Source organism: Loxodonta africana, chromosome 9, assembly GCF_030014295.1.
Source record: "Loxodonta africana isolate mLoxAfr1 chromosome 9, mLoxAfr1.hap2, whole genome shotgun sequence".
Classification (NCBI taxonomy): domain Eukaryota; kingdom Metazoa; phylum Chordata; class Mammalia; order Proboscidea; family Elephantidae; genus Loxodonta; species Loxodonta africana.
Genome location: NC_087350.1, coordinates 118,168,287 through 118,185,378, shown reverse-complemented (window position 1 = coordinate 118,185,378; position 17,092 = coordinate 118,168,287). Strand labels below are relative to the sequence as shown.

The 17,092-nt window shown below is 46.2% G+C and overlaps 1 protein-coding gene across 1 annotated transcript in view; it reads right to left on the bottom strand.

Annotated features, from left to right (window-relative positions):
- The window catches only part of SLC1A1 (solute carrier family 1 member 1), an 80,991-nt gene that overhangs the window by 23,802 nt on the left and 40,097 nt on the right, over positions 1-17,092 (bottom strand). Inside the window, exons 3-7 of the mRNA XM_064290587.1 lie at positions 7,900-7,992; positions 5,715-5,829; positions 4,047-4,089; positions 1,413-1,511; positions 469-653 (exon numbers count right to left, since the gene is read on the bottom strand). Coding sequence (XP_064146657.1) covers positions 469-653; positions 1,413-1,511; positions 4,047-4,089; positions 5,715-5,829; positions 7,900-7,992 — 535 coding nt within the window. The remainder of the gene's footprint in view (positions 1-468; positions 654-1,412; positions 1,512-4,046; positions 4,090-5,714; positions 5,830-7,899; positions 7,993-17,092) is intronic.

Here is a 17,092-nt window from a genome sequence, read left to right as displayed (position 1 = left end):
GAAGTTACTTCTTACGCGAAGGCTTGTTGGGTACAAGATGATCTCCTAGGGCGTGGGGGCGAAAGGCTGTGGTTAATGTCTAGACTCTGTTAGTGAACTAACTCCTCAGTAGTACCTGGGGTCAGTTAATACTCTAGGGTCTTGATGGAATTCCTGGGTGGTGCAAACGGTTATGTGCTCAGCAGCTAACCTAAAGGTTGGGGGTTTGAATCCACCCAGAGGTACCTCGGAAGAAAGGCCTAGTGATCTACTTACAAAAAAAATCAGCCATCAAAAACCCTATGGAGCACAGTTCTACTCTGACACACATGGGGTTGCCCAGAGTCAGAATCGCCTTGATGGCAACTGGTTTTTCTTAGAGTCTTTCTATTAAATGTCTGGCCTCTCTAGAGTGCGGTTCATGGAAAGGCGATCCCCTTCCTTCTCATTTTGAGGGAACGGACTTGTTGGGGAAGCAGGTTTGCTCACCACATGATGGTCTGCACAATCTGCATGGTTGCATCGTTCAAGGCATTGAAGAAATCCACCAGAATCTGCCCCCTTTCTCCCATTTTTCCAATGACAATCCCAAAGACGAGGCAAAAGACAATCAAGCCCAGGACATTCATGCCATCGGAATAGAGGCCCACAACCGTGTATTCCTTTGTCTTGTTCTGTGGATCAAAGCCAAGAAAAAATATGTTGATGCTTGATTATAATTGTGTTAAAATGCACAGGCCCTGAAATGAAAAGATATGATAGCCAGACATAATAAACGAGTGACCTACTAGTCAAAGTTGACAGTTCTTTAAGAAAACATGATTAAAACAACCACAAAAACAACTCTGCTTGTAACAAGTCTTACCCACTCAAATCAAGTTTAAAGGTTTTCTGCCTTCAACAGAGAATCTTAGTTAAAAACGTTTGAGGTCTACATTTGAATACTCCTTTTGAAGATTCCTAATTTTTAATGTTTTACATTTTTAGAAAGAATTTTAGAATCAAGGCACTTTCTGAGGTTATTTTAAATATGAGTTGCCTTTGAAGTCTACTCTGTCCTACAGGAATCGACTCCAAGACAGCGGGCTTGGTTTTTGGTTGTGTTCTCCAAAGCAGAAATACTGATGCACTTGATTCTGGCGCATTGTTGCCAATCCCACATACGGGTGTTACACAGTATACAGCGGATACAGTTCATGGCCTTCTAAAGCCTGAAGTGTGACTCACAGCTGGCCGGGGGGTTTTGGATAAGCAGTTTGTGTACCTGTTTTCCATGCCTACGTAGCCTTACAAATCTAAAGAGACACCCCACTCTATTGTAAGGAGTTGTGGGGAAATAGAGGCAACAGGGTTCCCGGTGTTCCCCATGTGGTGTTGCTACCTCACGACGCAGGCTCCGGGGAAAGAGCAGGAGAAAATGATGCAAACGGTACCTTGGAAACTGTGGTCGTCATGGCAGCTGTGACGGAGTCTTCCGTCATGTTCATCTCTGGCTCACCTGCAGGATTCACTTCCTCACGTCTGGTTTTGTACTGCACGTTGGGGAAGAACAAAAACACAGAGCCACTGTAAGCTTCTAAAGCTAAACCACAGGAAAACGTCATTTTGGCCAAGCAAGTGCCGCTCAAGGGTTCTACTTCTGACACTGTTGCCTCCAGTGTTTGATGGAAGGAATCACGAGATTTTGGAACTAAAAGTAGGATCAACAAATCTAAACCACTGACCCCCCACCACAACCACCATTCGATAATGCCAGAATGTTCTCACACTTTTTTAATAAGGGACAAATGGATGGAGCAATAATGTGAAAGAAAGTGTGGGTTTTATCTGTAGGTGTTTTGGCAGATGCCAGTGTCCCTGGGTGGTGCACAGTCCACACGCTCGGCTGCTAACTGAAAGGTTGGAGGTTCGAGTTCACCCAGAGGTGCCTTGGAAGAAAGCCCTGGCAATCTACTTCTGAAAAATCAGCCACAGAAAACCCTACGGAGTGCAGTTCTACTTTGACATACAACGGGGGCGCCATAAGTCGGGGTCAGCTGGCCAGCAACTGGTCTGATAGATTATGCTTTGATTCCTTCAATCATTTTTTTATCTCTTTGTTTTTTAAAATCCTGTGGTGGTGAAATATATGTAACAAAACATTTCAACCATTTTTACATTCAGTGACACAAACTGCATTCACCATGTTGTAATCAACCCAACGGCAACTAACAATAACGTTGTGTAACAATCACCACTATCCATTTCCAATTTTTTTTTTTTATCATCCTTAACAACAACTCTGTGGCCCTCACCTGGGAAAAAGCCCTCATCATTTATAAATGCACTCACCCTGACTTTAATAAACACCAGGGAAGATTTGACTTGTCTGCCTTGAGCACTGTGCTCTTTTGAGATCTACCTAGCGCAACCTGAAGAACGTAACCAATCTCCGAAACATGTACAGTGCACACAGGAAAATTGTTGAAATGGCCTGGCTTTTGCTGCATTTATTTTCATGTGTGAAAAAATTAAATAAGAAAAAAAGATCTATCTATATGGGATTAAATTGACAACAGCAACTTGAAAGATTAGATAGGAAACTCGGGGCAGCGAGGCTATGCCGTGGGGGAGGAACAGCTCAGAAAAGGGGGGCGAGGAAGGTTCCATAACTCCAAGAGCACAGTCGCTGTCACTGAGGTGACCGTGTGGGAATTGCTGAATTGCTGTATGCTCCGCTGTGTATATTCTCAACAACAACAAAAATAAGTTCTATAAAAAAAGAAAGATTTAACTATATGGTTGTTCCATAATCAACATTTTTTTTTTTTTTAGGGCTCTTCATGGGTGAGATTTCTGTTGACTCCCCTTCCCTCCCTTCAGCTGTTTGCTTCTGTGTAGCTTCAACACGAAGTTTCAGAAAGAGCCAGCGTGTCGGTAGCCCAGGCATAAATGTTACTTCTGTAGGGTTTTGCCAACACCAAGAACCTGATAAATGACCATTGTGGCCGACTGCAGAGGTACCCCCGAAATAGAGGTGGTTCTGTGCCTCATGGAGGTTGGCAAGTGAGTCCACACAGAGGCTCTGTTCATGTAATTTATGTAAATGAGCACAGCTGTTTGTGACCCATTCAGCTGTCCTAAACCGCTTAGACAAATAGGAGAAAAAGACTTGAAGTAAATGCAGTGAGGAGACTCTTAGATTTCCCTAGAGGAAAAGAATCATGACTTTGTTGTTCTGTTATTCTCTAGAGTCCCAGCTGTTATTGTCAGCTGCCGTTGAGTCGGCCCTCGACTCACAGTGACCCCGTGCACCACGGAACTAAACGCTGCCTAGTCCTGTGCCATCCCATGATGGGCTGTGGATTGGACCATTGTGATTTACAGGGTTTTCATTGGCTGATTTTGGAAAGTAGATCACGAGGTCTTTCTTCCTAGTCTTAGTCTGGCAGCTCTGCTGAAACTTCTTCAGATTCATAGCAACACACACGCTTCCCCTGACAGACAGGTGGAGGCTGCGCACAAGGTACCCTGGCTGGGAATCCAACCCGGGTCTTCTGCACAGAAGATGAGAATTCTACCACTGACGCACAACTGCCCCCAGAGCCCCAGCAATGGGACATGATGATTAAGGAGAAGCCTGAATCCCAGGAATCCCAGGCACGCTAACCCCACCGCGTAAGTTAGATACTGATTTCCCAACACTAGAGGGAAAGGAAAGAGGAGATGGACTTTTTTTTCACTGTGCTGCAACGTTCTTGACGAATACAACAGGGCTCTACAACAATAGGTACCTGAGGCCGTATTTAAATACACCCATTGATGGACAGATTCCTGACCCTGCTCCATTGGAGCCTTTTGGGGGAAATAAGCACAGAAGAAAGGGGAACAGAGTAAGCTAAGGCACGTACTGCCCTGTGTGCCGGACAGACCAGGGATACCAGACAGGGAGTCCTCTGAAGCCCTGCATTCATACGTGCACTTCCTGCTGCCAGATAGGCCAGTTCAATTTTTTGGGTCACAACAGAAAAAAAACAATCACATTTGGTAATGGGAAGCTACTGGTGGGCACACATCTTTAATATTACCTGCTGGAAACAGGCTTGGACGAGGTTCTCAGGGAACATATTTCTGTGGGAGACATGAAGAGCGGTATTACGTTAGGGCAAAAAGTGTTGGTTGTCATACCCAATACATTGATGGAAAAGTATATAGTGTAGAACTAGAATTCTGTTTTTTCTTCTGGCTTCTCTGTGGCACAGTACTTCCCTGCATTAAAACTCTGCTGAGCTTCAACCAAGTATGGGAAGGTCTCCTACCCAACCCTCACTTCACCGATTCACTGAGTGACCACACGCTTGCCTTCCTTGGTGACACATCTCATTGGTGAGTGAACACTCACAGTCAAGGGACAATCCTTTAATATCCCACACATTTCTGTTTTCATCAGTGAGGCTGCATATTGACCAAGAGTCCACTGTATGTCTCCAAATTCTTTATGCCAAATATAAACATCATTATAATTATGGAATTAAGTTAAATATTATGTAAACCTATGAAATGTGAGTGTGCAAAGGAAGCTGTGGTTTCTATAAAACCTAAGCTTGTAAGGGGGAAGGGGAGAGCTTACATTCAGGAGGAGGAAGAGACAGGCTGTGGTGACATTCCTCAATAAAGTGGTCCCTACAGGGTCCCTAAATTGGTAAACGTTAAGCCAAAGAAATAGTCTCTACAGGGGTCCCTGACTTGGCAGTTAAATGTTAACAGGGAGAAGTAGGAGAAAAGGGGTACAAAGCCCTGAGAAGATGACTGTATCACGGCACTCAGACTCTCTGAGTAGCCTGCTTGACACTCCCTGGTCAAGTGTACTTTTGTTACTAACCCTCTGCTAGCTAATAACCCTATACTCGCTTGGCACTATTTGTCTCAGTGTTCGAATTCTTTCCTGCACCGAAGACAAGAACCGAGGGCTATTCTCCGGTAACAAGCTGAATGCCCACATTCAATAAAGACAAGTGACTAATATTTTGCCGTTGAATGAAGTGTAGGAAGACAACTGAAATTAAAAACAACAAACTGGAAGGCTTCGGCAGATTTTTTTGGCGATTTCTAGTTTTCCTTGCTCCACTTTATGGGAATGGAATCTGCACATTGCAGAGGACGGACTTATAAGGGCTGTCTATGCAACAAATGAAATGGAATTCCAGTCAAATGGTAGACTACATAAAAATTGGCAAATAAATGCAGTCAAGTTGTAAGTGAAAATAAAATATGTAATGTATATCTATACCGTTTTTTAATGATTTTCTGCTTTAATTGTTATTTTTTGTTAAAAGACCAACTTCTCGCCCCGACTACTTCAGAATCTACATTTTAGCAAGATCCCCAGGTGATTTTTAGGTACACGTAAGGATATATACCTAAGAATCACCCGGGGATCTTATTAAATCCATAAGAAACACCTAGGGATCTTTTAAAACTGTAGATTCTGAGTCAGTAAATCTGGGGTGGAGATGCAAATTCTCAGCAGGGGCTTGAACTGATAATAACCGGCTGGAAGCCCTGGGGCAAATTCAAGTCACATTAAAGGGCAAGTATGAGTTGTCTATAAACCCGACAGTCATTAACCTGGCGACTGGGTTAATTAAAAATGTGTTAGAAATTTCAAGGTGGCAGCCAAGCACTAGACCGCGTGTGAGGCCCCAAGTGACTGTTCAGGTGTATGCCATGGAGCTGCCCTGCTGGAGGACACTCACCTGATCAGGTCGAGCATGGAGTCCACTGTGCTGACATCAGGGGTGCTGCCTACCCTGTCAATTTCATCCACTTTCTGGCTGACACCAGGCTTGATGCTCACCACCAGCACGATTCCTGCAGTCAAAGATAGCTCCACAGGGCATTAAGAACCTTCCAGAGCACCTGGCATCCCTGGTACAGCCCTCTCAGAACCAGCAGGCATGGTGGTACCAGGCAATACCACATGGGCCAGCTGAGCCTCAGCTGGGACCTCAGTGGCAGCTTAATTACTTTTCCCTTTAAATGAAAATGCAGAAGGAACTCTTTCCCTTAAAAAGTTACCAAAATAAATAAATAAAATAAGTGCTTGTTACTGTTTTTTGTTTTTTTAAATGAGAGGGCTGCATCCCAGAACTGCTTCTGGAAACACCTGCTGACCACAATATTCTTTTCTTTAGTTTATGAGACCAGCCTAGGCAGGTGTTGGGTAAGAGTGATTCATTTTTCCAACCCAGAGGGCTTGTACACTATCTTTCGGTAATTATCACCCACAGATCCCGGGTATTCTGACGCCATATACAACAAGCCTTATCTTCCGTCCATGCCCTGGGCCTTTAGATATCTGGAAAGCTGTCATGGGGGAAAGCATTATTCTGTGTGACTCTGAGGGGGTGGAGTGAGGACAAGCAAACAGGAACTACAGGGAGAGACAGTTCATTCACTGTGAGGAAGAACTATCTACAGGGTGGAGTGTCTTTCAGAGCTAAAAGCTGGGCACCATTTTGGCCTTTGGAAGTGTGGATTCCTGTCACGGGAGGTGAGATGCTGTAGAAGACATCAAAGCATCCGAGGCTGTTTGACTACAGGGGACTGATGGAGGAAAACACCCCCTGCCTAGGAGAAGGAAATGCTAATCCAAGAGGGTAGGATTCCACGTACTGAATGGGTCAGCTGTGCTAGTGGGAGGGGGCAACATGAAGGCCATGATCCACTCTGCCCTCTCAGGCGTGCAGAAGGGTTATACGCCCAGGTGGTAATAAAGTGGAGTCCATGCGTGGTGCAAATGGTTAACGTGCTCGGCTGCTAACTGAAAAGCTGGAAGTTCGAGTCCGTCCTGAGGCACCTCAGAAGAAAGGCCTGGAGATCTACTTCTGAAAAATCAGCCATTGAAATCCCCATGGAGCACAGTTCTACTCTGACACACATAGGGTCGCCAAGAGTTGGAGTGACTTGACAGCAACTGGCCTGGTCATAGTAAAGCAGTATCTTGCTTTCTCCCTGCCATTTTTTATTTATGTCTGTCTTCCTCAGGAACCTCATGAGGAGATGTGGGTTTTCCTTGAGGAAGGGTTCAGGCCCCTCTTAGGTCTCTTGGCCTAATACCACTAAAACCTCACCCCAAGTCCATCCCCAAAACTTGTTTATTTGAGCAGGGCTGCCAGGGTCACGCTGGCTGCGGCATCTGAACCATGTTCCCTTCCTCCTTTCCCATTCTGGGCGTCCTTCTTAAAGTGTCACGCTAGGTCACAAAGGGCAGGATAAGCTTTCTTCACAAGAAATGCCACAGGTTCAAGAGCAGCCATCCTCCCTTACTAGAACTTTCTCCCTTCTTCAAGTGGGCCTTATACTTGGCAAGACTCTGTTAGCTCTTGGTAACATATGAAAAGTGAAATGTGCTGAAATGTTATCTTCCTGGAAATATTTTATAATTATACTCAATTCTACTATTTTAGATTGACTAGTTTAAGGATTATATAGGCGCTTGGCTTCACTTCCACCCAAAGATCCTGACAAGGCACAGACGTGTCACTTTCTTTCTGTTTCCTACTAACAAAAAACCAAACCAAGCCCAGTGCCATCGAGTCGATTCCGACTCATAGCGACCCTATAGGACAGGGTAGAACTGCCCCATAGAGTTTCCAAGGAGCGCCTGGTGGATTCGAACTGCCGATCCTTTGGTTAGCAGCAATAGCACTTAACCACTACGCCACCAGGGTTTCCTAACTAGAGACGTTAATAATTTTAGTCAGTGTTGTACCTTCTTCGCACAGAAGGTGCTACGTAGACATCAAACCAAAAAGATTCATGGTAGTTTGACAAGACTATTTTCTGATTTAAAAACACGTGCATTTAAAAAGCTCCACTATTTTTTGAATGAAAAATCTCAATTACATAGTGGAATAAGGATTCAGAAATAAACCTTACCTAGGATCACAGCAATGATAGTTGTGCATAAATAATATACGACAGCACGCAGACCAATTTTTCCGGACACGTTGGAATCCAGTGCAGCAACACCTGAAAGGTGGGAGGGAGTCAAATGGCATTAACTTTTAGAAGAACAGTTTCCAGGACTGGCAGTTCAGTCTTCAAGGCGTGAAAGGAAAAGCTGAGAGCTGTTCTCTCCATCTATTAGGCCTGTCTCACACATCAAAACTCCACACACCGAATTCCGAGAGGGAAGCCGAGTAGGGAGGGTCCTCAGGGCCTAGTCTACACTGCCAGGCCTTTGGGCTTCTCTTGGGGGTGTGATGAGACACAGCTCTGAGGAGTCTCCTTTCTGCAGGTGCTCTCAGAATGTTATCAGGATTTTGCACATCACGTCACTCAACACCCCTCATGATAAGCCCTTTTTGGGACTCCATATTGGGAAAGGTGTATCTTGAACAATGGACATAACCTTTTTATCACATGATGAGAATCACGTAACCCAAGATGGTTTCCCTTTTTGCCTTTTCTGTCAGGAAGCTCAGAGTCGACTAAAAAACTAGCTTTTATGCTTGATTATAAAAGTGATGTATGTTCATCACAAATATCTGAAAAAAAAAAGGGGGAAATACAAAGATGAAAACAAAAATCACTTCATCTCATCAGCCACAGTTAATGTTCTGGTGAATTTTCTTCCAACATTTTCTCTCTTTTTGTCAAGATAGCTAATTTTATAGCTTTTAATCCTCTCTCTTCTTAAGACTGACTTACAAGCATTTTCTCATCATTAAAAATTCACCCTGAGGATAAATTTAATGGCGACATGATCTTCTGTCCTGTGGGTGTACCATAACGTATTTAATTATTCACTTATTGCTGGATCTTCGGATAGTTTCAGGGCCAGATTCAATAATAAATCACAGTAATCTCATTATCCATCCTGGCTAGCATATTTTCTTCCTCCTTTTATGATTTTCAAATTTCTTCTACATTAACAATATTCCTGTGTATGGTTCACATTGTAAGACACCTTAAAATTTCTGTTTGAAAGAGGTAAGATATAAATAATTTCCGAGGGCCCAGGTAATTTAAGAGACTTATGAGGCACAAAACGGGGTTGGTGAAGAATATCATATATACTATGGACTGCCAGGAGAATGAACAAATGTCTGTTTTGGAAGAAGTACAGCCAGAGTGCTCCTGGGAAGCAAGGATGGCGAGACTTTGTCTCACATACTTTGGACATGTTATCAGGAGGGACCAGTTCCTGGGAAGGACATCATGCTTGGTAAACTGGAGAGTCAGCAAAAAAGAGGAAGACCCTTGGCAAGATAAACCAACACAGTGGCCTCAACAGTGGGCTCAAATATAGCAATGACTGCGAGCATGGCGCAGGACCAAGCACTATTTCGTTTTGTTGTATACAGGGTCACCATGAGTTGGAGCCGTTTTGATGACAACTAACGATTACATGAGGCCAGTGATGGTTCAGTGATAAAATTCCTGCCTTGCATGAGGGAGATCTGGGTTCGATTCCTGACCAACGCACCTCAAGCACAGCCACCATCTGTCTGTCCGTGGAGGCTTATGTGTTGCTCTGATGCCGAACACGTTTCAGTGGAGCTTCCAGATGGAGTAGGAAGAAAGGCCTGGTGACCCATTTCCAAAAATCAGCCAATGAATACTCCGTGGATCTCAAGGGTCCGATCCTGCTGTGCATGGGGTCGTCGTGAGTCAAGGTCTACGAGATGGTTCAACAGCCGCTGACAACAACACATCGTTAGATCTAGTTTCAAATGGTCTTTGGCTGCCAATGAAATGAACAAGTATTGTCTGGACTTGACAGGGTTTTCCGGGAAGCCGTGGAGCCCTGTAGTGGAGGTGGAAGGCACGGGCTCCTCCTCGGTCCTCTATCACAGATGCTCCCGTAAATGCAGCTGACTGATGCTGCTCTCTGACTGGTCTGCTTCTACGTGGGCCGCGGGGCAAACCGAGAAACAACCAGATCGTTTTTCAGCAAGCATCTGAGGTGTCAGGCCCTATCCTGTCTGATTCCCAAAATGAGGATCTCATTTTGAGCCAAATGACAGTCGTATTTCAATTTTTTAGAGTTCAGAACATTGTTTTGGTAAACAATTATAATAATACTGGTTGTTGTTGTTGTCCCACAACTGTTTGCAAAGTCTGAGGCACAGGGCAGCAGGAAAGATGAAGAGGCATTTGTGAAGCAGCCCCAAGGCCAAGGCCGCAAACCTTTGCAGGCATGAAGGTCTACCACAAGCAGGCGTAGGTAGCTTTTACATCCACTCCTCACACTATAAAAGCCCAACCTTTTCCTTAGGTGACAGGGGGAGTATGCTCCTTACGTGGGATTGTACCTATATGGTGCACAGGAAGGGTCCCAAAGGAAGCTATAATCATCATGGCGACAGAACAAGTCATTTCCTACTCTGAACACATCAGTCCTCCACCTGCTGATTGTGTCTTTGGAAGTTAGTGGTTCCAGGGAAGGAGGCGTGGACTCTTCAGCAGTCACCCGGGATGTTGTGAAGGCCCTTTCCTAACCTCCGGACAAGACCAAGCAGTTACCACTCAATGGGCACATGGCAACAGTCATACCCGAGGATAACCCTGACGATAGAGTCTAGTCTCTTTCCTTGGAAAAAATGCAGCTGGGTGTGCCGAGGTCACTCCCTTTTCCTGATGGTAAGACAACTTAAAGTAATAATTATGCAAGGAATGAGACAAAAAAAATTAAGAGGGACTGAAGGTCACAATTCAGAAACAAGTGACCTTTCATGTTTAAGTCTCCAAAAGAAAGAGCAAGCAATAATATAAATATATGATATTAAGTATGCCATGTGGTTATAAACATGCCTATTCGATTTTAGAGCTCAGCACACTGAGTAAACAATAATAATTATAATAATAATGGTGGTTGTTGTTAGCTGCCATCGAGTCGACTCCGACTCATGGTGACCTTACGCAGGACAGAATGAAATGCTGCCTGGTCCTGTGCCATCGTCATGATCACTGGCATGTCTGAGTCCGTCCTTGTGGCAATTCTGTCATTCCATCTCACCCGGGGTCTCCCTCACCTTCACTAAACCTCCACTTCACCAAACACCACGTCCTCCTGAGCGACTGATCCCTCCTGATGATGCAGCCGAAGCAAATGAGTCGGACAGCATTCTGTTGTGATCCATAAAGTTTTCATTGGCTAATTTTTGGAAGGAGATCACCAGGCCTTTCTTTCTAGTCTTTGTTAGTCTAGAAGCTCCACTGAAATCTGTCCATTACGGGTGACCTTGCTGGTACCTGAGATACTGGTGGCATATATACCAGTATCATAGCAACACGAAAGCCACCACAGTAGGACACACTGACATATGGGTGATGGATAATAATGGTAGGTTTTAAAAAAAAGAAACACCAGAAAATCACCAGTTTAAGAGAATTCTGAGTTAACGGGTAAAGCACCCTGACCTAATAGCCGATATTTGTCCAGATACATTGTCCTTCCTCAGTAGATGTCCAATTGGAGCAGGTCCCAGCCCCTGGGTTCTGCCAGTGTCACGTCGGGGAGGCTGCAGAACTGCCCTTAGGTCCAGTTCAAAGCCCTCTCGGGATTTCCGTCCAGCAGTGAAGCAAATTCAATCTATGAGGGTAACTGTTTCCGGCATATGTAAATATGTCTTAATTTGTCTTAACAATTTGGCCAGAGGCTGGTGTCTCTGTTTCTACTCCAGGACCCAGCAGGCAACAAAATGCGTTATGATAACAAGATTCTCAGTGGAAAGATCTTAAACAAACACGGCCTAGGAGGAGGAGGCAGCCAGTTCCTCTCTCCAGGGGTGCTGCAGCTCTCGAGTAGGAACTTCCTTCCCAACCCTCTACCTCATCCTACAACGTCCCCGGGTAGACCATTCTGACTCATAGCTACCCTAGAGGACAGAGTAGAACTGCTCCAGAGGGTTTTCAAGGAGCGCCTGGTGGATTTGAACTGCTGACCTTTTGGTTAGCCGCCATAGCTCTTAACCACTATGCCACCAGGGTTTCCAGGTAGACCACAGCTTATTCAAATCGACAGTCATACTTCTTTACATCTCCAGAGCTACTCCTCTACCTCTCTGGTCCTCAGTGATCAGGGGGTGAAGCTGGCCCCAAACCCAGGCTCTTAGATGCTTCATAACGCTTTGCTGGGGGCAGAGATGGTGGCCACCTTAGAGGGAGGGGACATATACAGGGACACAACCCAATCTCTGCAAACCTCTATAATAGATACAGCGTCCCTGGGTGGCACAAATGGTTTGTGTTCTACCACTAACCTAAAGGTTGGCAGTTCGAACCCACCCAGCAGCTCCACAGAAGAAAGGCCTGGCAATCTGCTTTCATAAAAGATTAAAACCAAACCCACTGCCATCAAGTTGATTCCGACTCGTAGCGACCCTATAGAACAGAGTAGAACTGCCCCCAAAGGGTTTCCAGGCTGTAAATCTTTACAGAAGTAGACTGCCACATCTTTTCTCCTGCAGAGCAGCTGGTAGGTTCGACCATCGACCTTTTGGTTATCAGCCAAACACTTAACCATTGTACCACCAAACCAAACCAACCAAACCCCTTGCCATCGAGCTGATTCCAACTCATAGCAACCCTGTAGGGCAGAGTAGAACTGCCCCATAGGGACTCCAAGGCTGTAATCTTTACAGAAGCGGACTGCCACATTTTCCGCCCTTGAAGTGGGTTGGTGGGTTTGAACTGTTGACCTTTCAGCTAGCAGTTGAGTGCTTAACCACTACACCACCAGGGCTCCTGCAGTAGAAGATTACAGCCAAGAAAACCCTACGGAGTAGTTTTACTCTGTAACACGTGGGGTCACCATGAGTCAGAACAGACTTGACAGTAATGGGTTTGGTTCTGGTTTATAACAGGAACTTCACAGACCTCAATGCAACTATAAAATACCTGTCTAGATGGTCTAAACACTCTACTTTCCAACAAAAACAACAACTATTATTGCTATAACAATGATGATGATGATAATGGCAGCAGGACTGTGCACTGAGCCATGACTGCATGTTAACTGCTTCAAAAACCAAACCCATTACTGTCCAGTCGATTCCGACTTACAGTGACCACATAGGACATGGCAGAACTGCCGTATAGGGTTCCCAAGGCTGTCTATCTTCATGGAAGCAGACTGCCACATCTTTCTCCTGAAGAGTGGCTGGTGGGTTTGAACTGCTGACCTTTTGGTTAGCAGCCAAGTGCTTTAACCACTGTGCCACCAGGGCTCCTGTTAAGTGCACCATCTCCTTTCATTTGTACTACAGCCTGATGTTGTTGCTGGCTGCCATCGAGGCAATTCCGACTCATGGCGACCCCATGTCTGCAAAGATGAACTGTGCTCCATAAGTTTTCAATGGCTGTGATCTTTCAGAAGCAGCTGCCAGGCCTTTCTTCTGCAGTGCCATTGGGTAGCTCTGAACAGCCAACTTTTCAGCTGGTAGTCTAGTGCTCAGCTGTTTGCACCACCTAGGGACTCCATTGCCTAATGAGGTCAGTGTTATTATCCCATTTTACAGAGGAGAAAGGCGTAGCTCAGAACAGCTACATAGCATGTAAGAGTCGTACGCTGGTGAGCACTGGTGTCTGGTTAACGGCAAGCCCTGGACTGTCCTTTAAAACCAGGGACAGTTCTGAGGCCAGGCTGTGGCCCAGAAACAAACATAAAATCCAAGGTTGTCCTTGGAGATTAGGGGCACCTGCTAGCTTTTTATTTTAGGACATAGCCTTTGATTTCTTCACTTCAGGAGGCGGCTGTGAAGAATGGGTGCTAGCTCCTGGCCTCAGCAGTAATAATCTCAACGTTTTTCAAAAACACGACAAAGGAAGTGGTTGCCGTGGGCTAAATAATAGTGTGTTTTAAAAATAAACACCCGAGGGCAAAAGCCTCCCCCAAGAGCGCTCTGATTAAGCTACCACCCACTGGAGAACAAAGTTTTCCCGACAATCTCTTTCCACCTTGATGTTAAGAAGCTGTCAAAATGAACTCCGTAAACAAAAGTTTTTTTTGGTCTGGCTTTGACAAAAAAAAAAAACAGTGCTTGACAATTGTGAATGGCCACAAAATCCAAGAAACTTACCATTTCACAGGAGTTAAACCTGCTGTCTTAGTTCCCTAGTGCTGCCGTAACAGAAGCACCACAAGTGGATGGCTTAACAAACAGAAATTTACTCTCTCACAGTTTATTATTAACAGGACAAGAACTGTGTGATGGCGAAATTCCTCCTTCTTAGACCTAGAGTCAAATATTGGAACCTGGGGTAGTAGGATGCTTGGGATACCTTCGTAGGGTGGGGATGAGCTGGCCCGAGACTCCTGGAGGCAGGCTGGCAGCTAAGCAGAGTGACAGCCCCTGTTAAGGGACCCTGGGGCTCCAGGAAGATCTACTCTGAGGACAGCTGGCTGTCACTGTCAGTTTTTTAACCTGCTTTTGGTTATCCTCAAACCTTTACTAAACCACTGTCCCAAGTAGCAGCCTGGTCTCAGCTGCACTGTAGAGACTCAAGCTCTGGCACCATCATAGATCGAGGGGCAAAGGGAGCGCTCTCAGCATCAGAGAGGCGGCAGCAGTGCCCAGTGTCTAAGTTACCTCGTGCTGCCGTAACACAAATACCACAAGAGGGTGGCTTTAATGAACAGAAATTTATTTTCTCACAATTCAGGAGGCTGCAAGTCCGCATTCAGGGTGGTTCTAAGGAGAGGTCCTTCTCTGGCTATCTCAGCTTCTGTTGTTGTCAGGTGCCAGTGAGTCGGTTCCGACTCATAGTGGCCCTGTATACAACAGAACAAAGCACTGCCCGGTCCTAGGCCACTTCAGCTTCTGGTCTCCAGAAAGCTTTGGAATTCCTGGCTTGTAGATCCATCCGCCTCCGCCGTCATCAGAGAGCTTCTGTCTCCCCGGGTCGGTGTGCACCTCTGTGCCTAATCTGCTCTTTATAACTCAGGAACGATGAGCTTTAGGGTCCACCCTACATGGATACGGCCTCATTCCCATAAAGAAACCCTATTTTCAAACGGGATCACATCCCCGGGTACAGGATTCCAACATATTTTCAGGGGACACAGCTCAATCCCAAACACCCAGGCAGTGGTGGCAAAGAGGCCGGAGTGGAAGAGATGGGGACCTCTTCCCCGGAAGGATGCTGGGGGGCCCTGGGGAGGCGAGGGCGTTCCATTCCAGTGCTGGTTGAACGAGGCTCAGGTCAGCGTAATCAAGTATTACAGAAAATGTGACCTGAATTTAAACTCGCTGGCTGGTGAGAGCTGGTCAAGATTGTTCCAGAGCCACAATGCTCAGGCATGTCCATAAGCCATTTCCTCTGCTACTTCCCTGGTGGTTTGACTAGACACAGCTCACACACCTCAATGTGAGCAGGGCCCAAGCACAGATAACACAGGGCACACGTGAGCGTTCTCCTCGGGACATACATCATGGATATGATCCTGTCTCTCCCTGAAAATGCCTTGAGATTAGATCCAATGTGTCTTTTTTTTCTGTTCTAAAGCAAATTCCAGGCATTACGTCACTTCATCCCTACATAAATCAGCATGTATTTTTTCTTTAATAAGGACATTTTCTTACATAACTATATGCCGTTATCACATCTAACCAAATGATCAGTAGTATCTTGAGACCACGTAGTAGGAGTATCTGGTAATGTGCTCGGCTGCTAACCAAAAGGCTGCAGGTTCCCGTCCCCCCAGAGGCTCTTCAGAAGAAAGGCCTGGTGACCTACATCCGCAAACGGCAGCCGTGGAGAAGAAAACCCCACAGAGCACAGCGCTGCTCTGACGCACCTGGGGTCACCGAGAGCTGAAGCCGACTCAGCGGCAACTAGTTTGGTCTGGGTTTTTAGGGTCTCTGGAAACCCTGGTGGCGTAGTGGTTAAGTGCTATGGCTGCTAACCAAAAGGTCGGCAGTTCGAATCCGCCAGGTGCTCCTTGGAAACTCTATGGGGCCGTTCTACTCTGTCCTATGGGGTCGCTATGAGTCAGAATCGACCTGACGGCGGTCAGTTTGGTTTTGATTTTTTGGGGCAGTGCAAGTGGTTTCCGATCAACTGCTGACCTAAAAGTTGGTGGTCTGAACCCACCCATTGGCACTGCCAAAGAAAGCCCTGGTGATCTGCTTCCTTGACGCTGCCATCGAATCGATTTTGACTTTTAGCAGCCCTATAGAACAGGGCAGAAATGCCCCATAAGGTTCCCGAGGCTGTAATCTTTACAGAAGCAGACTGCCACATCTTTTTCCCGCAGAGCGGCTGGTGGGTTCGAACCACTGACCTTTCAGTTAGCAGCTGAGCGCTTAACCATTGCGCGACTAAGGCTCCGCCCTAAAAGGTTAGAGCCTAGAAAACTGTGGCGCTCAGTTCTCTGTAACACGCAGGGTAAGAATCAACTGGACGGCTCTAGGGTACTTCCTTCAGAGTCCTCTGACCCAGGGACACCCCAGCGTGCTGCAGAAGGATGTCCTCCAGATCTATACGAGCCCCTCCTCTACTCTTCTCCTCTTCCCCTGGGTTTTCCTTCCCTTCTTCCTGTTCTGGAGCCCTGGTGGCGCAGTGGTTAAGAGCTCAGCTGTTAACCAAAAGGTCGGCAGTTTGAATCCACCAGGCACTCCCTGGAAACTCTATGGGGCAGTTCTACTCTGTCGGTCACTGTGAGTAGGAATCAACTCGACGGCAACGGGTTTCATTTTCCGTTTCTTTGTTCTTGTTCTGATGGCTCCCTGCGACTACACTGCGCTTGCCTCTGGAAGACCTCCTACTCTGGGGACCACCCCCTGCCTGTGGCTGTCAATGCGTCGCCCCCCATCAGTAGCCTGTGTAACACTGCTATAGCGCGGTAGTCATCTCTCTTTTCTTGATCGGCTCTGAGTCCCCTCAAACTCATGAGAGGCAGAGGCTGAGGACTACTGAGGGGCTTGGGAAGGGACCCTCGTAGCAGGGTTCAGGTGGTGATATGCTGCTCAGGACAGAGCTGGGGCAGAGGGGACCACTGAGAAGAAGCGGGAAGGAAACCCCACTCCCCCCGCCCCTGGCACAGCGAGGGCGCCCAGCAGAATCTGTCCCAGAATCCATCCCATTTCCTCCTTCTTTCTTAATAAAACAACAACAACAACAA